At 43.1% G+C, this 23,792-nt stretch overlaps 1 protein-coding gene across 2 annotated transcripts in view; it reads right to left on the bottom strand.

Moving 5' to 3' along the window:
• Positions 1-23,792, bottom strand: part of LOC143935914 (integrin alpha-IIb-like) — a 96,553-nt gene that overhangs the window by 60,672 nt on the left and 12,089 nt on the right. For both annotated transcript variants that reach the window (XM_077460105.1, XM_077460104.1), the window contains exons 5-16: positions 23,716-23,765; positions 22,368-22,413; positions 21,286-21,399; positions 21,154-21,198; positions 18,949-18,989; positions 18,044-18,094; positions 15,754-15,806; positions 8,142-8,350; positions 5,828-6,010; positions 3,668-3,713; positions 2,293-2,397; positions 1,138-1,193 (exon numbers count right to left, since the gene is read on the bottom strand). In XM_077460105.1, the coding sequence (XP_077316231.1) occupies positions 1,138-1,193; positions 2,293-2,397; positions 3,668-3,713; positions 5,828-6,010; positions 8,142-8,350; positions 15,754-15,806; positions 18,044-18,094; positions 18,949-18,989; positions 21,154-21,198; positions 21,286-21,399; positions 22,368-22,413; positions 23,716-23,765 (999 nt within the window). The remainder of the gene's footprint in view (positions 1-1,137; positions 1,194-2,292; positions 2,398-3,667; positions 3,714-5,827; positions 6,011-8,141; positions 8,351-15,753; positions 15,807-18,043; positions 18,095-18,948; positions 18,990-21,153; positions 21,199-21,285; positions 21,400-22,367; positions 22,414-23,715; positions 23,766-23,792) is intronic.

Raw genomic sequence — 23,792 nt, 5'->3', positions numbered from 1 at the left:
CTCTCAATCTTTTGCTGGCTGCAATTCCACCAGCAAAAGACCGATGGAGCATACACATGGTCGCATTTTCTGGCAAAAAGCTCTCATCTGAGTTTTGCTGGCAGAATTTCCGATCGTGTATACGCAGCATTACATTTCCTGCCCCTTCACCCATAATGTAAAATTAATAGTTATAGAAATCCACCCAGAATGTGGGAGGAGCTGGGAACTTAAAGTGGTTGTAAACGCTTACAGACCACTTTAACCTACAGGTAAGCCTAGATTACGCGCTTAAATAGGAAGTAAAACCTGATGGGTTTACTTCATCTTTCATTCCCTGCAAAGGGAAAGCATAATGGACTACTATGCATCGCATAGTAGTCCATTATGTGTCACTTACCTGACAGAGGAGCCAGCGATGTCACCGCTGTGCCCTGTAGTCCGGCGTATCTATCTTCTCGGTGGGTCTCGCTGCTCCGCCGCTGTCATTCGGCGAAGCCGCAATGATGTCACTCCTATGCATGCGCACAGGAGCCGCCACTCGCGGCATATCGGCGTTGACCGCGGTGCGCTCAGTGCCTGTCTTTCGGCAAATATCTCCTAAACCGTGTAGGTTTAGGAGATATTTCTTGGACCTACAGGTAAGCCTTAATCTAGGCTTACCTGTAGGTCAAAGTTGGTTGTAAGGGTTTACAACCACTTTAAGGAGATATTTTCCTAAAAACAAGGAATGATGTCTATGGTGCATGCACGCTATAGACAAAGGCGCAGGCGCATTGAGCTTGTTGTTAGTGAAGGCGATCATGCTGTCACTGACGGCTCCCGCGTGCATGCGACGGAGTGATGTCATCGCTGCTCCAGCCAGTCACAGCGCCGGAGCAGCAATACCCAGAAGTCACTCCGGGTATCATGGCGGAGACAGAGGAGGTGAACAAGGGTTGCTTCGGGGGCTTCGATCTCAGGTAAGTAATTCATGAGCTAGTATTCTATGCATACTAGCTCACTATGCCTTTGTCCTGCAGGGTGTTTTTCTTTTGTTTTTGTTTTTTTTTGGAGAGAAGGTTTAAGCCCAGGTGTTTTGCTAATTCCAGGTGTAAAAAAAAATAAAAATTCAGCGGGTGATTCTACCCAACAGGCATACAATTGAGTTGTTCTTACGCAGTGTCTCAGGAAGACTTTTCCCGAAGGCCTGGATGCAAATGCTCACGTTGAAACTAGAAAACAAAAAGCAAAAATTGGTTAAAAGACCAGTCCATCCAAAGCTGGAGAATTAAATCCACTGACAGTGTGTTATGTCTTTCAGGAAGTCCGATGGCTCTTTTTGGTGACCTTGAACTACAATTACCATATATAAAGTTACAAATGTGAATGATAGAAAAATTTGTTTAGCTTCTGTTCGGTTTAATTTGTTAAGTAAATACATTTTCTTTCACCATAATCCTTATGTTAGAATGATTTGTTTTTCGGAATTTGGATAATCAGATTGTTTTTTTATATTCATCATCACAAATCAATTCATATTTTCAGAAGCTCTGTTATTCTTTTACTGTTTTTTTTTTTATATTCATCGTCACAAATCAATTCATATTTTCAGAAGCTCTGCTATTCTTTTACTGTTTTTTTTTTTATATTCATCGTCACAAATCAATTCATATTTTCAGAAGCTCTGCTATTCTTTTACTGTTTCACAAGATTGGTTATATGATCTTTGCGAATCCAACTCAAAGAGAAATGGAAGGAGCTGATTGGACAATATCGACTGGTGTCACGTGCATCCGAAATTAACGAATGGAACAAAATGAATTTTGGATAAGTTTTGTTATAATTCTGAGATTCTGATGGATCCACCTCCATCCAACCCAAACACAATAAGTAGGAATTATCCTATTTCACTTTTATACATTACTGTATCTATTGCAATATGTTTCCATTTCATGTAGTGCATTTTTTATAATAATGAAAAATGTTAATGCAAAAATATTCGGCTGATTATCAAAGAGTACTATGCCGCTCTCAGAAAACAAATAAATACAAATACATTATGTTATTAAACTGAATGAATTTCCTTTTTCCCAATTGACTTTGTTTGTTGGGCTGCGCACATACAAATTAAATAAATGGTCTTTCATGTTCAACCCCATTGAGGGCACAGACAGCGCCAGACAAGGTTTCTGCAATGTGGATATAAACAAAGTAGGAGGCCGCCACCATAGGAAAACAGTTAGTAGATACCTGGGTGAGAATGTTACGTTTTTATTTTCATGTCCTTTAATGTAACTTTTTTAGGTCTTTATTTAGTAGCCACGTACTCACCAGGTGACATAACCCAAAGGAGGCAGTTCACAGAGCATCAGATCTGGGTTCAGGGAGTCCGGTAAAAATCTCATAGAGGTTTGGAGAAGGAGTACCGGCTGGGCCCTGAAACAAGGATACAAAAAAGGACATGCAAAAATGTATATTTCTTTTTCTGTTTTAGATCAATGCCCATTGATTAGCAGCAATTAGATGAAACATTGTATATACAATAAGCTATTGGTGGGAACACTAACCAACGGGGAAGCAGACAAAAACAAAGCTGCATTTCTAGTAAAGTGGGAAGGGATAGAAACTGAGACATTGAGAAGAAATCAAGAGGAACATGGTTCCTCTATGGCAGGGATATGCAATTAGCGGACCTCCAGCTGTTGCAGAACGACAAGTCCCATGAGGCATAGCAATATTCTGACAGCCACAAGCATGACACCCAGAGGCGAGGCATGATGGGACTTGTAGTTTTGCAACAGCTGGAGGTCCGCTAATTGCATATCCCTGCTCTATGGTTTCCTGGGTTACTGGGAGAGCTATCCGATTGGATGCTGGCACCCCATGTGACTCTAGTGGCCATCTTGGGTCAGGCAGTTTCTATTTAGACCCTGGCTCCCAGGCTTGGCACGCATTTCGTGTGTGGGTAATGTAGAGACAGGTCACCTATCTATCAGGGACAGTGATTAGAGGTAGACAGAGGTTCCAGATGATTAGGGAAACGAAACAGCAGGGACATGCTATCCTTCCTGGAACCCTCCTCAGTTAGATATGGCCAGGCCACATTCAGCCCCTCAAGACAGACATTGTTGGTGCATCCTAGATTTGCTGTTATACTCTTCATTGCATCATTCTGTGAGTGCACCAGGTCGAATTGTCTTCTCTCCATGGGGTAGTTGTGCTTTACTGAACTTTAACTTAAATTCTGTTACTGCCACTGGACTCTAAGTGTTTACTGCCACCACAGCTAGGATTGTTCAAGACCAATTCATTTATTTAGTAGATTAGACCCAAATATGACCTTTTAATATCAGTTAAAAGCATTTCTAATAACTAATGGCGGAAAATTGCAGCAAGTAAGAGGCCAAAGACAGGAAAAGCAGGAAGGACAACGGTAAAAGAATAGATAAAATGGTTGACAAGAAACAATGTCATCCACTTTTTAATCATGCTATGCTAACAGCACAAAAGTATCTACAAGAGTCAATGGCAATTAGTACATATTCAAGCAAAACATAGGTCGTACTGCCGTCCACAGTGAAACGCGAGACAAAGTTTTAGAGGGTAGTGTATTTTAATTAATAGGGGAAAATACTTCTATTTTAGGCATAAGTAAACTATGAATATACATTAGTCATGCATTACTGTTCTATTTATGTTCTCATACCTGTAGACATAGACTGCGTCAGCTTCAAATGCTCCAACAATCAGATCTATAAATAACAAAATGAGCTTATGAAATAAGGAAAAGTAAAATACAATGATATGGACACAGTGCAGTTACCCATTATATCCTACTTGCTTTAGGCAAGGATATTTTTTGTACTTTTGTACTATTGTTCTTGACCTTGTTATGCTTAGCTTGGTTGTGCTCAAGGCTAGAGTAAAAGGGTGAGAGATGGAGAGCTCACCCACATCTGCCTGGATCCACCACATGTTATTTTGGGGTATGTGGACTAGACTCTCCTTTCTACTTAAAGCGGAGCTCCACCCAAAATATAAAATAGCTCTTTAAGCAATGCTTCCCCATCCAATGCTACATTTGGCATATCATTTTTTTGGTGGGGGGGGGTACCTAGTTTTGACAGGTACCCGCTACCACGTCTGCTCGGACTGCCGGTGCAATCCGAGTGGAAGGTCTCCTGTCCCCCTCCCTGCAATCTTCTGAGACATGTCTCAGGTCCCAGAAGATTGCCTGACTATTAAAGATGTAGTGCACACCCGGCTGTGAAGACGCAAGCTGTCACAGCCGGCTGCCAACGCGTGAAATGCCGGCACCGGGAAGAGGAGAGGGAGAGAACAGAGGGTTCAGGCGGCCACATCGCTAGATCGTGGGATAGGTGAGTGTGTTTTTATTAAAAGTCAGAAGAGCATCCCTAGTCCTTTTAGTAAAAAAAAATGAGGGAGTAAAAGAAAAATGAGGATGGGACAACTTAATTTTTTTACAATGACATCCCAGCAATCAACAGTTCCCATGTGACATGGAACTCCAATTACTGCTGTATTTGTATGCACCTTCGCGTTACATTTCACTTTCCTGGGAATATTCTTCCCTCAGTCATGTAGCTCCTCTGTTAATTTATTTCCAGGTCTGGCTTCCATGTGAGCTAAAGAAAGCGCATCACACTTAAAATTTCATGGTGCACAATGATTGGAGCCGCGATGAAAGCTGGGAGCTAACTGTGAGAACATGGTGTTCTGTTTATCACAGGTTTACACTGACTATTTGTACCTGTGTTGTTAAATTTACATGTAAGGTTTTGTGATTTACATAAGACAATCATATGTGGAGTACAGGCGCCATCTAGTGTTCTCTTTTGGTATTGCTTCAGTTCTGTTTTATTTGGAAGTTGTCAACAAGCAGGGACTTCTGGGTAGAATTTTCACAGGAAGTGAACCAGCCACCATTTTCTACAAGACATTGCAGGAAGGAAAACATGTATTTCTCAATCCATCGCCATCACCCCTTAGAGAACTTAAAAATTTCACCTGGCTTGTTCTAATAAAACTGAGATCAAAGAAATATGGTATGTGAAGTTATTGGGACAAGTAGGTTAGCTATATGTCCTTGAGACAGAACACATGGTTCATTGTAACACACTTTTTGACATATATATGCTAAAAAAGAGGATGGTAAGAGGTCTATTGTAAAATAAGAAGCCAAACAAGATTGCTGCAGCCCCCCTCAGCCCAAGTCAGTCCTCCCCTGGGCTGAAGTAATTTTTGCCCAAACTGGCTTAAAACCAGCAGACATGTAGGGTCTAGCTGGCATTATTTGCATTCTATGACACTTTTTTCTTAGCGATGCACTTAACTAATCTGCAGTGGGTATACAAGGAGGTATAGTGCATATTGGGATTGACATTATTCCATGAAATCCAGCCCATCATACACCCTGCCTTTTATAATCTCATTTGTAGACTATGGAAAGTGCCACTAAGTAGAAATGAAATCAGGGAACATACACAGCAGCAGATAAACCCGCACTCTGTTAACTTTAGCCATTGGCTCTAAATGACGTTATATTTTCAATCACAGATATTTAAAAGTACAAACCTGAACCCTTTTGAATAAAAGAAGACATAGTTTCATAGTTTCATAGTTAGTAAGGTTGAATAAAGACATCAGTACATCCAGTTCAACCTGAGTGAGTGTCTACAATTGTCCCTATCCCTGTACATTGCACACTCACATTGGTCCCTACCCTCAAGAAGCCCACAATCCAAGGTCCCCATTCATATACTAGGGTCAATTTTGGACAGAAGCCAATTAACCTACCTGCATGTCTTTGATTGGGTTGTATTTCTGCTTAGCTACAGTTTATTACCTGGATATCCATTCTGATCAATGTCTTCCCCTCCTCTCAGAGAAAAGCCAAACCTGAATGAGGTCTCTGGTTGGCCCTCCAGAATTTGCGATGGCTGTGTTGACAAACCGCTCCTCTCACCCTTGTATATGTATACACAGCCTGCTCCAGACTGTCCCCCAAAAGGAGAACCTACGGCCACATCTAGAAAAAGACAATCTGTTAGTGAGTGAATTTGAGTACTTCATGTTTCACAAAACGGGAAATCAAAAATGAAATATCATGTAGCCCACCAGCAGAATAAATGTACAGATTTACGTAGAACCTGACATTGGAATGCTTCAGGCTTTTTATGAGGAAAAGAGAAAGGATTCTGATAAGATCAGTTTTATGGCTGATGGAAGAGGAGTCTAGAGAACAACATAATTAAATAGGTGCTGGGAACTTTTAGACTTATGCATGTAAACAGATGATGGAAAACTTCAAACAAGCTCAATAGCTCTGGCAAGGTGGCTTCCACACAACAAGGCTTCCCTTGATGGGATCCCAACAGTAGTTCAAACCAGAGAAATACAGAAAGGAATGCCAGACCAAAACTAGATAAAACAATTTTAATTGTTGGTAAAAAAAATCATATAAAACAAATTGTCAACATGTTTCAGGGGCAATATCACTTCCCTTTTCATCAGGGCTCAATGCAGGATAAAACCTTGATGGACATTGGACTCAGATGGGGCCCCCATTGCTGCTCAGCACCTGCTGTCAGGTTGTTACTCCATGTACTTAAGGAGTTCAATGTTGGTTCCAACTCTTGGGCCAGATAAAGGTGAGTGGTGTTGCCACCGACGCTTGTTTTTTTTTTTAACCAACAATTAACTTTATCTTAAACTCTTTTATCTGGTTTTGCTCTGGCACTCCTTTCCGTATTTCTAAGTAGAGCAGTCTACATTGGGCTAGCCAGGTTGGGAAAAATATTATAAAAGGAGCTACAATTGCATTAGATCATTTATCATTAGTAAAGTGGAATAAGGATATGGGGACCTCTGAGTACATCAGATCATGAAGGTACTACACAAACTTGTTCCTATTCTTACACTACTAAACTTTGTATATAGCAAAAGATGATCTGGTAGTCGCATAGAAATGCCTCCGCTCATACCATTGTATCCATCTTGATCCAGGTCTCCTAGGGGAGCAATGGATGCACCAAACTGCCCATAAACATGTCCTGCTAAGGATCTGAGGGTCTTTGTCAAGAATTGTGAGGCTGTTCTGTTTATTATGTGTGTTTTATGGATTGTTGTCACCTGTTTCCCTGTGTCTGATTTAACCAAGGAGCGCTCTAGCAGAGTGCACTTGGGTTGAATCGGGACCAGCGGTAAAACCTTCAGTATGAAAACCTTCTCATGGGCTTGGAGACGTGGTGTGTGTGTGTGTGTGTGTGTGTGTGTGTGTGTGTGTGTGTGTGTGTGTGTGTGTGTGTGTGTGTGTGTGTGTGTGTGTGTGTGTGTGTGTGTGTGTGTGTGTGTGTGTGTGTGTGTGTGTGTGTGTGTGTGTGTGTGTGTGTGTGTGTGAATTTGCCAGTTTGTAAGTATCAAGCGCAATGCACTGGGCTTCCTACCTTCAATAATGTCTATGCACATTAGAGAAGTGAAGTCCGCATAATGAGAAAAACATATTATTATATCTGTGTGTCTGGTTACGCTATCCCTTTTGGATACATATCTTTAATAAGAGGGCATTGATATCTGCCTTGTTAATATACTCATACCCTATATTGACAACACCAGTAGCAATGTCCCCACAGATCTTCTCAAGCCTCTAAGAACAAGTAGCATGATCTTACTAGATACTGGTTACTCTGAGCAGTATTGAGTGGGCTCCATGCTGACTAAGATGGTGGATGTAGTTGGGCGGTGAGCAGTGTACATGCCTTGTCATTTCATTTCCTGTGTAGTGTCATTTCCTGTGTAGTGTCATTTCCTGTGTAGTGTCATTTCCTGTGTAGTGTCATTTCCTGTGTAGTGTCATTTCCTATGTTATCATTTTGTATGAAGGAAGCGATTGGCTGCTGGGGCCATGACTTCCTGTTTGTCACTTTCTTTTGTTGTTCATGAATAAAAGCCAAGAGCCTCTGCCCAGGAGGGGCAGATGAATGAGCGATGGGGCTGACATGGTGACTATGTCTGTTTACTGGGGGAAATGTGGGAGACACGGGTTGTTTAAAGATGCATTATACTGAAAAGCTGGAAGGGCGCTTAATAGCGCAAGAGAGTATGGTGGTTTATCCACGACAGTTATTAACATTTAAACATAGAAATGCCTCCTGTCATACCATTGTAGCCATCTTGATCCAGGTCTCCTAGGGGAGCAATGGATGCACCAAACTGCCCATAAACATATGTCCCGCTAAGGATCTGAGGGTCTTTGTCAAGAATTGTGAGGCTGTTCTGTTTATAAACGTAGACTCGTCCAACTTCCAGGAGCTTTCCGCCTGCCTTGCGCTCAATGAAAAGAGGAGCTCCCACCAGCAAATCATCAAGGCTGAATAAAATATACATAAAAGCTGTAATACAAATGTGACTAGCCAATTATAAACTATGCATCCCTTGATACACTAAGCTCTAATTCGTTTCTAGGTCGCATTCACTTACGAAAATGCAAAGGCACGCCAAACATGAAGCCTGATAATTTTACTAAACCCAGGACCCTGCATTCATTATATCTGGTCTCCCACAGTACACAGAAAATGGAAATGCAATAGTTTTAGTAAATATACAGCGGGGAAAATAATTATTTAATACCCTGCAGATTTTGTAAGTTTGCCCACTTATAAAGAAATGAAGGGTTTATAATTTTTTTCATAGGTGTATTTTAAATGATAGAGACAGAATATCAACCACAAATCCTGAAAATTACATGATAAAAGTATTATAAATGGAGTTGCAGTTCAGCGAGTAAAATAAGTATTTGATCCCCTTGCAAAACATGACTTAGTACTTGATGGAGAAACCCTTATTGGCAATCACAGAGGTCAGACGCTTCTTGTAGTTGGTGACCAGGTTTGCACACATCTCAGGAGGGATTTTGGTCCACTCTTTGCAGATCTTCCTTAAAGAGGAACTGCAGTCTGCTCCCATAATTTGTAATAAAAACATTTTTGCCATTCTGAAGCTTCCCTCCAACCACTTTGCATATTATTTTATATGAACTGTGATTCTGTACTTGCCAAATATGCTTCAGAAATCTCCCTCCACTGAGTTTGGCTGCAATCATTTTAAATGTGGGCAGCTGAAGCTGCTGTCTGTTCATGTCCTGGATTTACACACAGGCACACCTCCAGCCCTGCAGCTCTCATTGGCCCTTTTATGACTCATCCCCCCTCCCTTCCTGGCAAACTCTCACGAGAGTGAGAGGGAAAGCTGTGCATGTCATAAGCCTAGGCTTTTTACCAGACAAGAAACAAGAAGTGGGCTGTATAAGGTATTTGCTGGCGGAAAAAAAAAAAGTTTTACTATCCAAATTTAAAACAACAAGGGCAGAAGATTTAATAGATGGAAAGATGAAAAAATGACTAAAGTTTCGCTTTAAGGTTTCTTGGCTGTCACTTGACAACTTAAAGCGGAGGTCCACCCTAAAGTGGACCTTCCGCTCATTGGAACCCCCCCCCCCTCCGGCGCCACAATTGGCACCTTTCAGGGGGGAGGGGGGTGCAGGTACCTGTACAGTACAGGTATCTGCACCCAGGGCCAGATTAACAGCATCATGGGCCTGGTGCTGAGGATTTTGGTGGGCCTTTTTTACGGAAACAAAATGAAAATGCAAAAATGTTTTGCTAAAACAAATTAAATATACTTTCACCAGTAATATCGGCCGTGCAGCCTTTGAGCAGCAGGAACACCCCCAATACCACCTGCTATGCGGTCTCTCAACAGCAGCAACATAGGAGACCACATTTCCAAACTGCCATTCAGGGAGATCCCCCCCTTCCCAAAAAAAAAAAAGAGGGGGGATGTAGTCTCGGGTTGATGGGGAAATAGGTGGCGGGGGGTGATTTTTCAGGCAAATGGCACTTAGCACTTAAAATCATCCTGACGCTATGCTTGATATGGCATCGGGATGATCAAATTCCATTATTTCTATTACTACATTGTAATATATAGTGAAATAGTTCAACTCACCATGATGCATTATCAGTGGGAACCTGAGCTTGTCACTTCCCACCAGATGCAGTGTGTCGCTTGCCACCATTGCCTGCTGCCAGATGCCACCCGCAGCCTGCCACCAGATACAGTGTGCCACTTGCCACCAGATACAATGTGCCACTTGCCATCAGCATGCCACCAGATACAGTGTGCCACTTGCCACCAGCAGCCTGTCACCAGATACAGTGTGCCACTGGCAGCCTGCCACCAGATACAGTGTGCCACTTGCCACCAGATACAGTGTGCCACCAGATACAGTGCCACTAGCAGCCTGCCACCAGATACAGTGTGCCACTTGCCACCAGATACAGTGTGCCACTTGCCACCAGCAACCTGACACCAGATACGGTGTGCCACTTGTCACAAGCAGCATGCCAGATAGTGTGCCACTTGCTACCAGCAGCATGCCACCAGATTAAAGCGGGATTCCACCCTAAAGTGGAACCTCCGCTGATCGGAACCCTCCCCCCATCCGGTGTCACAATTGACACCTTTCAGGGGGGAGGGGGGTATTTTCACCCACTTCCGGGCATAGACTCCCACGGGAGTCTACGCCATTTCCTGCCCTGCCGCGCTGTCTGCTGGGACACACACGGGTCCCAGTGACAGCGCGGAGATTTCCTATTGCGCGGCGCAGCTCGCGCAGTAGGGAACCGGGAAGTGAAGCCGATTCGCTTTACTTCCTGATTCCCTCACCTAGAATGGTGGCGGCAGCAGCCGAGGCACGAGCGGTCGATCGGCCTCGGCATCGCTGGAACCCGGGACAGGTGAGTGTCCATTTATTAAAAGTCAGCAGCTGTAGTATTTATAGCTGCTGGCTTTTAATATTTTTTTTTGGGCGGAATCCCTCTTTAAGTGTGCCACTTGCCACCAGCAGTCTGCCACCAGATACAGTGTACCACTTGTCACAAGCAGCCTGCCACCAGATAGTGTGCCACTTGCCACCAGCAGCATGCCACTTGCCACCAGCAACCTGCCACCAGATACGGTGTGCCACTTGTCACAAGCAGCATGCCAGATAGTGTGCCACTTGCTACCAGCAGCATGCCACCAGATACAGTGTGCCACTTGCCAACAGCAGCCTGCCACCAGTTACAGTGTGCCACTTGCCACAAGCAGCCTGCCACCAGTTACAGTGTGCCACTTGTCACAAGCAGCATGCCAGATAGTGTGCCACTTGCTACCAGCAGCATGCCACCAGATACAGTGTGCCACTTGCCAACAGCAGCCTGCCACCAGTTACAGTGTGCCACTTGCCACAAGCAGCCTGCCACCAGTTACAGTGTGCCACTTGCCACAAGCAGCCTGCCAGATATAGTGTGCCACTTGCCACCAGCAGCATGCCAGATACAGTGTGACACTTGCCACCAGCAGCATGCCAGATACAGTGTGACACTTGCCACCAGCAGCATGTCACCAGATACAGTGTGCCACTTGCCACAAGCAGCCTTCCACCAGATACAGTGTGCCACTTGCCACAAGCCGCCTTCCACCAGATACAGTGTGCCACTTGCCACAAGCCGCCTGCCACCAGATACAGTGTGCCACTTGCCACAAGCAGCCTGCCACCAGATACAGTGTGCTACTTGCCACAAGCAGCCTGCCACCAGATACAGTGTGCTACTTGCCATCAGCAGCCTGCCACCAGCAGCAGTGTACCACCAGATACAGTGTGCCACTTGCCACAAGCAGCATGCCAGATACAGTGTACCACTTGACACAAGCAACATGCCACCAGATACAGTGTGCCATTTGCCACAAGCAGCCTGCCATCAGATACAGTGTGCCACTTGCCACCAGCAGCATGCCAGATACAATGTGCCACTTGCCACCAGCAGAATGTCACCAGATACAGTGTGCCACTTACCACCAGCAGTGTGCCACCAGATACAGTGTGCCACTTGCCACCAGCAGTGTGCCATCAGCAGCCTTCCACCAGATAGTGTGCTACTTGCCACCAGCAGCAGTGTGCAACCAGCAGCCTTCCACAAGATAGTGTGCTACTTGCCATCAGCAGCCTGCCACCAGATACAGTGTGCCACTTGCCACCAGCATGCAACCAGATACAGTGTGCCACTCGCCACCCACAGCCTGTCACCAGATACAGTGTGCCACTTACCACCAGCAGCCTGCCACTGCCTCCAAGACTCTCCCCAATTGGTTAGAAGAGACAGGGCCTGCATAGTCAATCAAATCCCTGGAGCCCCCACCCCTCCTGAGCTGGGATGGTATGGCTGTATGCCAGGAGTTTTGTTTAGACCAAGTTGTACAGGGTTGTGTGTGCAAGCTTTTGGGCTCACACTGGTGTGCTGCAGTTGGCTGCACTGCTCATGTATCTGCAGTTTTAGCTGCAGTCCTATTGATTTATATCAGGTTGCAGGTTTTTGCTGCATTTTCTGACAGTGTGCCAAAGATGCAGCATGCAGGAATTTTGGTGCGCTTTCAGAAAATGCAGAAAAAACAAACAACCTAATAGAAATCTATAGGACTGGGGGTAAAACGCAGGAAAACTGTGGATACACCAGCAATGGGCCAAAACACAGCAAATCAGTGTGAACCACCTAAAAGCACAAGGGACCACCAAGCACTGCCACAGGCTGATGACACAATTCTAAACACTTTGGCTGCAGTTATAACAGCTACTGCTGGAGAAAAAAGTTAAAAACGAGGGAAAGGGATATAAGAAACCAGTCACTGAGCTCACATGTGGACGGTCCCTGGAGGCTCATCACTCAGAGATATCCTGTTCACCTTCTATCTGCCGGTGTTTCCCACCCACACGGCTCCTTCACTGCACAGACTTCACAGAGGGGGAGGGGAAAGGCAGAGCCAACTCAGCCTCTCCCATTTGTGTAGGGGGGGAACTGTGCACTGTGACATTGTAATAACCACAGTGAGCAAACACAGATGCAGCCAGACACCCCTACATTTACACACACTTCTCCTGTCCCATAGAAGTTTATGGACAGGAAAAAAAAAAATCGGGCTTATGCTGCTGGCTGGGTGGGCCTATTTTAAGGCAGGGGCTTGGTGCTGCAGCTCCATCAGCCCCTATGTTAATCCGGCCCTGTCTGCACCCACTTCTGGCGTAGATTCTGCAGAAGGTACGCCCCTTTCCGCAGAATCTACGCCCCTTTCCGAAGGTCCCCCGCTGCCTGCTGGGAAACACACAGATCCCAGACACAGCGGGGACCATCCTTATTGCGCAGCGCGACTCGCGCATGCGCAGTAGGGAACCGGGAAATAAAGCCGAAAGGCTCCACTTCCTGATTCCCATACCCAAGATGGCGGCGGCAGCACCCGAGAGACAATCGAGAGATCGGCTTCGGGTGCCGACATCGCGGGCAAGCTGGGCGGGTAAGTGTCCTTATTTTAAAAGTCAGCAGCTGCAGTATTTGTAGCTGCTGGCTTTTTAAAAAAAAAAAAACGGCGGACTCCCGGTGGACTCCCGCTTTAAAGGTTGATATTCTATCTCTATACACCTATGGTAAAATTGATAGACCCTTCATTTCTTTGTAAGTGGGCAAACTTACAAAATATGCAGGGGATCAAATAATTATTTTCCCCACTGTAAACTGCTAAATACATTTTCTCAGCAGCAGTCTATAGCAGTCTTGTGTCTGGTTAAAGCTTGTAGGAGGAGGTTTCAGACTGCTCTCAGTGTCCTATAAGACTGCAGAACCCCTGACCCTCTGCTGATTGGCCCTGAGCTGATCACATGCACTCTCCCAAGAAAAAAAGAAAAAAAACTCTCTAGCAATACACACCAAACTGAGCATGTGCACCTTGTCCCCTACCCTCTGTACTATTCGGAGATGAGTTGGGGACAGTGGAAGAAGGCGAGGATCAGAAGAGACCTCAAACAGCCTTTTTACACAATGCAGAGGATTAACCCCTTAGGTTCCACAGTGAGTATAACAAGCATACTTTACTGCATATACAGACTGATTTTACTGTTGTGGGTTTAGTAACACTTTAAAAACTAGCTACAGCCTTTTTTTTTTGTGGGTTGAGTTGGGAAGAGCTAAATGTTTCAGGTTTTTAACTTCTATCGGTGACCCCATTTTTTTCTCACTTATTGTGTCTGTGGCAAGAATTGAGGGAAAATCTGCAACAGGGACACAGACACAAATTCAAATCTGTAAAAGCAGGTAAGAGCATTACATCAATGGTCAAAGAGTCCAGAATATTTTTTTACCAAATAATTGGCAGAAAAAGAGAGCTCTGTATTGAACAACCTGCAAGCGGCATTATCCAGTTCTACATTTACAAGTATTATAAATATCCCATTGCACTCAGTACATTTTGAGATCACATGTATAAGTTCTCAGAAATTCATTGGTTACTTTTTTTGTTTCTGTTTTAATCAATTCTTTAATTAAAACTAGGGATGTTACTGATTAAAATTTTCGTGTTTGATTAATCGATTTAAAAAAATCGATTAATCGACTAATTTAGATTAATTACAACGCACATACAGATCCAACTACTTTTAGCTGATCTCCTTGCATTGCAACTCTGCATTAGTCAGTGGTAAATGTGGTATACACTATATACAATCACCCGACACTAGTTCGTTTCCACGATCCATGACTTAACTTCACAGTTCACACAAATACGTTTAAATTCAAACTGTAGCACTGATGTGAGTATTTTTTTTTTAATTAAACGTAGAAAGTTAGTTTAACTTTAATTCTAAAACTTATCTAGTATATTGACTGTCAGTCACTTTATAGTAGGCAAGTAGGCATCATTTTAGCCATTCACGCCGAGATACCAGAGTGTTTACAATTTGTTATTTTTTTTGGAACAATGTTAAAAACGGAGGAAATCAAATTTTCCTACACTTAGCTCACTGAATGATCAAAGTTAACCACATCCATATTTACCATCACTGTCCAGGCTGTCCGGTGACATCACGGAACATCGACGTCACCGGACTCCTCCCCCCTTCCCTTCGTTAGCAGACGGAGGCACTTGGGGAAGGGGGGAGGAGTCCAGTGACGTTGATGTCCGTGATGTCACCGGATCTCCGACGGAACTCCCTGAAGACCTGGAAGCTGGCGGAGAGGTAAGTACGGATCAAAAGAATTTTGATCGATCAAAAAAATGTACGATTAATGGACGAATTAATCTTTCATTTTCCCAGCCCTAATTAAAACCTATTCTGGACTCTATGACCAGTTGTGATGCCCTTACTGCTTATTACACCTTTGAATTTCCCTCAGAACCCCCTATTCATTTGTTGGGGGTGCTCTGGTACATATGAGCAGCCTCACCAAAGTGAGTCGGCCTAATCAATAAAATAGTCCTTCTCAAATCTGGATATTACCAATAGGAGATCCAGCACCTCTTATGCATGTACCCAAAAATAAAAGATGTAAGATGGTAAAATTAAATAAAGAATTTAAAAAAAAAAAATGAATAAATTACTAGACGAAAGCTGTTGGCTACTGGCCTCTTTATAGTCCCGTCGTACGCGTTGAACGCCCCCTCGTTCTGAACGATCAGATTTTCCGACAACTTTGTGCGACCGTGTGTATGCAAGACAAGTTTGGGCCAAAATCCGTCTGAAAAAATCTGATGAATTTTGACGTCGGAATGTCCGACCGTGTGTACAAGGCATAACAAAACAAAGGTAATTATACTATGACTGCAGTACCCCAAAACAAGCACTAGAGGACCCTTCATGTAACTTGTAGAATCTATTCATACAACCATATTCTTGATATGAACACTCACTTATCACCATTGATGTCTGAAACAGCCACTGAGTGACCAAAATAAGCAGCAATCTGAAAAAAAGAGGAAAAAACACACATTAGATGCTATTCAGAAAAAAACATAATGCATAGAGGATTTTCATTACAATGTGCCATTTACAGTTTTTTTACAATCTAAAATGTTTATTTTTTTCTCCCAGTTCCCTATGTATTACTGCTCCTGAATTTACTCAAATTAATTATTGATTTTTTTGCAGAATAATATTAATATTTCTGAGAGCGTTTTATTTCGATTTATGACCCCTATTGGAGAAACTTTTCCCAACTTCCTATCCCCGTGAGCCTTGGGCAAGACGAGCAGGGTGCAATTGTCCTAAATCTGGACTCCAGGTACAAAGATTTGCATTTAAATAGATTCCTCAATATAGAAATACAATATATTTTTTTGAACCATATAATATTAGTAAATTCCTCAGTAGCCACAAAGGGATATATATTCACTTTGTGTGCACTGAAATGCCTTTGAAAACCCAGCTATTACCTTTTAAAAGTAGTGGTGACATCATCACTGTACTGTACATAACCTACAAAGAGAAGGGCTGTGACAAGGGCCCAGCAGGCCTACATTCTACAGGCCGCCTGCAGGAAAACTACAGGAGGGGCAAAGACAAGACCCGTCACCCTGCACCAGGAGAGAGAGCAGCACTGAGCATTCTTTAACCACTTCAATCCAGCTTTCAGTGCTGTTGCACTTTGAATGACAATTGAGCGATCATGCAACACTGTGCCTATATGACATTTTACAATTTTTTTAAACAGATAAATATTTCTTTTGGTGGTATTTAATCAACACTGTTTTTTTTTTCACTTTTTGCTAAACAAATGAAAAAGACAGAAAATTTTGAAAAAAAATATGCTTTTCGTAGTTTCTGTTATAACATTTTGAAAATAAATACTGATGTGCGCTGATGAGGCTGCACTAATGGGAACTGATGGGCACTGATGAGGTTGCACTAATATGGGGCACTGATAGGCAGCACTGATGGGCTCTGATAGGCGGCACTGATGGGCACTGATGAAGAGGCACTGATAGCTAGCACTGGTGGGCACTGATGGGCACCAATAGGCAGCACTGATGCTCACTGATTGGCATTAATGAGGCTGTATTAACTACTTAATTTTTCTCCTTTACTGATATGCACTGATGAGGCTGCACTAATTGGCACTGATAGGCTGCACTGATAGGCACTGATGAGGCTGGACTGATATGGGGCACTGATAGACACTGATGGGCACCAATGAAGAGGCACTGATAGCTAGCACTGATTGGCACTGATAGGCGGCACTGAAAGGCAGCACTGATAGGTGGCACTGATGGACAGCAATAGGCAGCACTGATTGGCTTAATGAGGCTGCACTGACAGTCAAAGCACTGATGATGAGTGCCCTGATTGTGTGTAAATGTCCATAGCTCCCAACTCTCCCTGATTTCGAGGGACTGTCCCTGATTTTGAAACTATGTCCCTCTTTCCTCCTCATTTGTCCCTCATTTTGGTCTGATCTATATAGTTGTATATAAAATGCACTTTTTATCTTTCAAAAAGTGTTTCCCAGCGCTAAACCTTTCATCCAATTTCTAAATTTCTGCATTCGTAAATTTCAAAAGCCATTATAAAGTAGTGGTAAATGATAAAAAAAGCACTTGTGGGTTTAATGAATCTTTTTTTTTTGTATAATTCTCCTTTATGGGGGGCGTAGCAGGGTAATGGTAATAGGTGTCCCTCATTCCCATCTCAAAAAATTGGGAGGTATGTAAATGTCCCCTGTAACACTTGACAGTTATTGGCTCTCCTCTCCTCATGTTGCCGATATCTGGCAAGAAGGTTTACATGTGATCAGCTGTGATTAGACACAGTTGAAAACATATCACGCTGGATCACGCCAGGAAGCGCAGTTCTAGGAGGACATCCATGGGCGCCCTCCCAGAACAAGAGAGCCACGCTGTAGCCATCTTTCAGCTATAGCGTGGGCATGAAGTTGTTAGTACACAAAGGAAAAGTTTCGCACTGGGTCACTGGAAGAAATACACAAAGCACACCAAGATTTTAGTACGAATACACATGGCTTTTGTATTTCAACAATATTTGCTAATCCTGCAGTTCAGCTTTAAAGACATGAACAGTAATAAAAACATTGTCAGAAGTTCTAACCCTTCTCACCCTACTAAAAAGGTTTTATCTGTCCCTCTTGTCCCTATTGGAGAGGTTTCCTGTCACTTCCTATCCTGACAATGATACAGATAAACCCACCTGATTTCCTAGGATTCTGGAAAGTGTAATCGGACCACTGTATATTTCAACCTGGAAGAGATAAGACCTGAGTTGAGGTTAAAGACTTGTGCCAAGGAGAAGAGGCAGTCTTTTGCGTCAGTATAATATTAGGCATGAACAGGTTGTAAAAAGTTTTTCTTTATTGTTTTTGTTAATTTGCTCCATAAAGACATAGGGCCCGATAAACTATTGTGTTTCTCACACTTTTTTGGCACACTTGACATGTGCCAAATAACCAACATAGTGCACCATGTTGAAAAAAGATTTGAGACTTTTGTGCCTAAAAAAATTAAATATTTCAGTGAATGACAAACAAGGCAGCTAGGTAAGCAATCATTTTGGGTGACACTAAATGAGTAAAACAGACAGATGCATTGATAAACCATTAAAAATCTTGTGAGATAAGTTTTAAATGTTCTTGTAAAACAATTGATGCAAAGGAATGACTAGATGAAAAACATAACCAACTCCAGTCAAAACCCTTCCTTTAATTTTCAACAGAGTGAGTAAGAGACAGAACTCACGTCCAATTTGTATCCCTATCCCGGTGATCCCACAAGAAAAATTGATTGTGGTGCATTTGGCATGGAACAGAAAGACCCAGAGAGCAATAAAAATCTGACAATGCAATCCAATCCTTGCCCACACTAATATAGAAAGTTGTGTTGGTGTCTCTGTTCCAGAGTGCGGGAAATTTCATAGTTTCCTGTACTTGTCATGCGCTGTCGGGAAGGACAGGAAGTGAGATAAAATACCTTCTCGGTACAAAACAAAAAAAAAGTTTGAGCTTTAATTCAAACATGACCTATTGCATTTAGCATTCAAGTCTTCAACATTGCTTTACCCTGTAAGAAGTCATAGTAGCAATAATTTACTGTACTAACCAATCCTTTGTTTTTATAGTTTGGAGCACTGACGATGATTTCTGTAAAATAAAAACCACATTGTTATATTTTAGCCTCCACTAGAATAGGTCCTGAAACACCTAGGATGGAAAGAAGTGACTTATAGACACCACAGATTGACCTCACTGCCTATTTTACTCTGTAATCTAGCAGCCTGGGTCAGACACCCCTCTCTTTCTGGTCAGACACAACCCTCTCTTCTTCTGCACTACCAGTCTGCCCGATTAAGGGTTTGGCCATTAACAGGAGGTTAATGTCCCGTTAGTTGGTCCCTCCCCAGCGGGTATGTATTGTAGGCTCTGCCTTGTATGAAAATATCACCCATATGATATTCAAGATGGAGGAAGAGCTGAATAGAGATTCTTACCGATGAAGAAGACATGCAGTAAAGACACCAGGAGGTGTTCCTCTTCAAGGGTAGCTACATTTGTTACTGTACAGCACCATATCATCCCCAAATAATGGGACAAGTGGGTTAGTAGCCATACTTTTGAAAATTTACCATAACTTTTGGATGTACTTCTACCATGTATATGGACCATATCTCAGGTGTTCATTGTACTGGTTAACTGTAAAATAACTTTTTGCATTAGATAATGAAACAAAGAGCAAGATACATTTCAAAAATGTGTTTATGGAAGACAAATAGCATGTGAAGTGAGGCTCTGTAAGACACAAAGCACAACCAATACATGGGGAGAATGAACCTCAGCAGCCTGTTTGGGATAGGAGTTAGTGGCGGTTTAGTGGGGGAGGGTCGATCAGAGGTGGTGACCGGCAAGGTTCCCCACGGGTGCATACACCCATCATCTGGGCCTCAGATGTTGGATATCATTCTCTATGTACTAAACCTGGAACCACTGAGCAGTTAATCCCTTGGGAATAAAGTGTATTTTTGACTCTTGATCAGACCTAGGGCCAATGTAACCTGAAGTATGTAAGATACCAACGGGGTGTAGTTGGAGCCTTGGTAAAGCTGTACCGAGGTCCCCTGTCTGGAAACGGGCTTGAAAACCTTGACGCTAGGTAGCCCTTTAACACTCATTTACTGTATACCAATATAAAGAATAGGAGTGGAAAGGCAGGAAGTGTGGAACAAAAAAGAGCCTTGTGTTTGTAGCACCCTTCTAGGTACAGTAGGTGCTAGAGAGTGTATATTGTTTTTGGCTTTTCTGCTTAACAGAGAAGCAGACAGGCAAATGTAGGTGATGCCTGCTTAACAGAGAGCAGTGATTGATTAGTGAGTTCTACTCAGTGTGCTCTGGTGCTGCTCATGCCGTCTTGATGTTTCACACTGATCCAATAGCAAGAAGGCATATTGCACAGTGGGAGGAAACCTTGCAGGTTGGATGTGCCCAACGAATGTTGGGTGCCTTTATTTAAGTCTGAGGCACAAATGGGCTTGGGGTTCCAGTCTAGACCGCATCTAAAGAGAAAGGTTTAGGTGGGGAGGAGGCAGTTGCCTTTCTCTAGCATGCCATGCAGCCTCAGGTGGTTGACCTGAGGGCCCGACGCCTGAAAGCTACAACCCGGGGTTCCTGTGCAAGCTGATGGGATCCCTGAGACTGTGTGTTGCTGAAATCCCCCTCTCGGTTCTAGAAGTCAGCATACCGGGTGTGTGAGCTAAAGGGGACACTAGCTAGTGTCTTAAAGAAACAAAGTCCACTGAGTTCCTTCTGTTACAAAGGAGCTTGTTCATTCCATACAAATGCTTTATAGTTCAGCAGAATAATCTGCTCCACAGTTCTACAGAGAGAGTTGTAAATTTGGAGTATCCTACTAATTCCCTTCCCTATCAAAATTCTCCAAATAAAACAAACACACATCCCCTGGACTGGTTATTGGAGACAACGAGCAGAAGAGTGTGTGCACCTAGCTGTGTGAAAATATTGTGTAACTGGCTATCGATTAATCAATGGGAGACACAAATATCCAACGGGGGGTACCGCTACATTTTCATTGGAGGAATCTACCATAGGTCTTTCTAAGAGATGTGACAAGCCAGCGGGTGAATCAACCTATTAATGCCTATTCAGAAATGAAATGTCGGGTTATGTTTGTTATCAAAAGAATAACTAATTCCCTTTTGATGCAAGCCTTGTCAGGCTAATTTATGGGTCCCGGGACCGTGGTCCAATGTAAAGGCTGATTTCAGCGTGCAAAAATCATGTTTCCATACTGCACCTGGAATACCATCCTCTGTAAATTCACCATAAGCTACTGCAAAACCTGAAAGAGGAAGAAAATCAAGATCACTCTTGAGGCTAGTACATGATTCCTACATTTCTGATCATAGAAGATGTTATCTCTATGTACCTTTATACGAGTCATTCACAAATATTTCTCTTGACATACGCAAGCCGGGATACTTCTGTATTATGGAGTCTGATGCTCGTGGGATGTTTGAGAGAGGTATTGCTGCATATAGTCCTAGAGGATAGGATAAAATAAGGGAGAACAAAAAAGAACCAGAGTGCTGGTCATGGGACCTAAACCTGAACATCAGGCAAACTAGTAAAAACACAGTTGGAACACATACAGTATATGTGTGCTGTTTACCCACCAAAGGATTCATAATTCTGTTCAGCTGATTTTGTGATTAACACACATGGCATAGACATAGGCACTTGCCAGGCAATTGACACTCTTATTTCCTGCTTTAGCTATACAGATGCCTTTCTTACCTCTGTCTAATTAACTGGTAGGTGATCCAGGAAGCAGTAAAGCTAAAGCAAGAAGTAGTAGAGTGATCTCCCTGGCTGTGCTGCCTGGCAGAGGTTTTACAACACTGACTGCACAGAATTGGGAATAGGGAGCTGACATGTTGCCTCAGCGTGTCTTCCGGGTATCGTGACTACAGCGCTGTAAGTGGCTGGAGCCGCAATGTCGTCACTGCCACGCATGCTCGCCGGAGACTTCTTTCTGGCAAAGTCCAGCATCTGCTGGGCTTTCAGCCGAGAATCCCCTGTGCGCATGCACCGCTGAAGTCAGCAGCTCATTGCAGGGGCAATATCTCCTAATTCGTACAGGTTTAGGAGATATTCTTTTTACCTACAGGTAAGCCTTATTATAGGCTTACCTGTAGGTAAAAGTTATACAATTGACTATGCAACCGCTTTAAGCTGCCTGTGGATAGTGCCAAGTCAGCAGGTGACAGACTGGGTCTGAGGAGGAATGTCGATGCCCAAAGCACCATTTGAAACAGAACAATACTGCCAAGTATTTACTTATATAATGACAAAATATCCTGCACATCCAGGAAAGTCACAGAATATGAATTTAGCAAACATCAAATACATATTACATACACAAAAGGTCTGGCTTTTTACTTCTCCTCTGCCAAGGACCAACCAGAATAACAAAACTCAGTCAACTATATTCTCTTGCAGAATACCTACCTTCGAAATAGTAGCCTCCAGGTGCTCCTGCTAGTAGTACACCCTTCTGTAAAAGAAATATGTATATGTATATATATATATATATATATATATATAAAACTGATTCTTATATTCAAGGGAAATTGTAATGTTTTTTGGTCCACTTCATTATTTTGTTTTATTTTATAACTTTTCAAAATGATTGCTCCCAATGCCAGTGAAACCCACTGATCCAATAGTTTAAACTGTCCCAAAAGAGGGGAAATAAAATTTATACTGTATGTGGGAAACAAGACATAGTGCCCCTTGCTGCATATAAACCTAAGATTCCCAGAAAAACAATCTGAATTCCAGATATTTAGGTTGTCTTTTTTTATTTGCTCAAACATTCATAAAACTCCCCTATGTGTTTTTGGGGTCTTAGCGTGTAGGCAGGTGCAGTTTACTTTCTCCACTGCAGGTGGCACTCAACTGCAGCTCCATTGCAGGAGGAGAGGAAGTCAAGAGGAACTTAGTTCCTCTACGGTTTCCTAGGTCACTGGGGAAGCTTTCTGATTGGATGCTGCCACCCCATGTGATTCTAGCAGCCATCTTGAGTCAGGCAAAGCCTATTTAAGGCCCTGATTCCATGCTAGGCATGCATTTCACATGTGAATAGTGTAGGGACAGGTCACCCGTCTGACAGAGACAGTGATTAGCAGCAGGAGGAGGTTCCAGATGAGCAGGGAAAGGATAAGAACATGCCATCCTACCTGGAGACTGCCCTAATTGGGTATGGAATGGCCAGGTCGCAATCAAGACAGATGCTGTGGGCACATCTGAGATTTGCTCCACTGCACATTTCTGTTATATGTCGCAAGTGTTCCCGGTCGGATGCATTCCTGCTGGGGTTGTGAATTACTGGATTCTACATTAATGCGAGTTATTTTCTCTGCAGCTGGAGTTACTTTTTACTGATGCCACACCATGCTGCGCCTCCCCACAAGCATGCCAACTTTTTCAGGGTTTAAAAGTCCAGAGATCTGCAAAAAGCTAATTTGTGGAAACAGTTTGTTGGTATGTCTGCATGAAGATCTCATGAAGCATCTATCAGAGCAGTCCTATGGTTGGTAGTATCATAGTAGGACATAGAGGACTCCAACTGAAACACTGCTCTCATTACACATTGGCATGTTTTATAAATTTTAGAACAAATAAAAGGAAGAAATTATAAGCAGCCTCTGGCCAGATTGTGTAGGTTTGATGTTCCTACACTCAGATTTACCCAGATCCTCCACCAGCAAAGTCAGACCTTCCTTGGGAGCCTTGATTGAAGACCAAAAACCTTCAACCACCCCCAAACCCAATCTGATCCTTGTTATAAAATCACCTTGCTTATATCTGCGCTGAATCCAATCTCACAGAACCGGTTATCTTGCGCTGAAAAATAAATGCGATACAATTACA

This window comes from Lithobates pipiens, unplaced genomic scaffold (genome assembly GCF_037356315.1).
Source record: "Lithobates pipiens isolate NorthernLeopardFrog02 unplaced genomic scaffold, aLitPip1_a1.2 Scaffold_28, whole genome shotgun sequence".
Lineage (NCBI taxonomy): Eukaryota > Metazoa > Chordata > Amphibia > Anura > Ranidae > Lithobates > Lithobates pipiens.
Note: the sequence above shows the minus strand (reverse complement) of the source record. Positions and strands in the feature narration are given on the sequence as shown.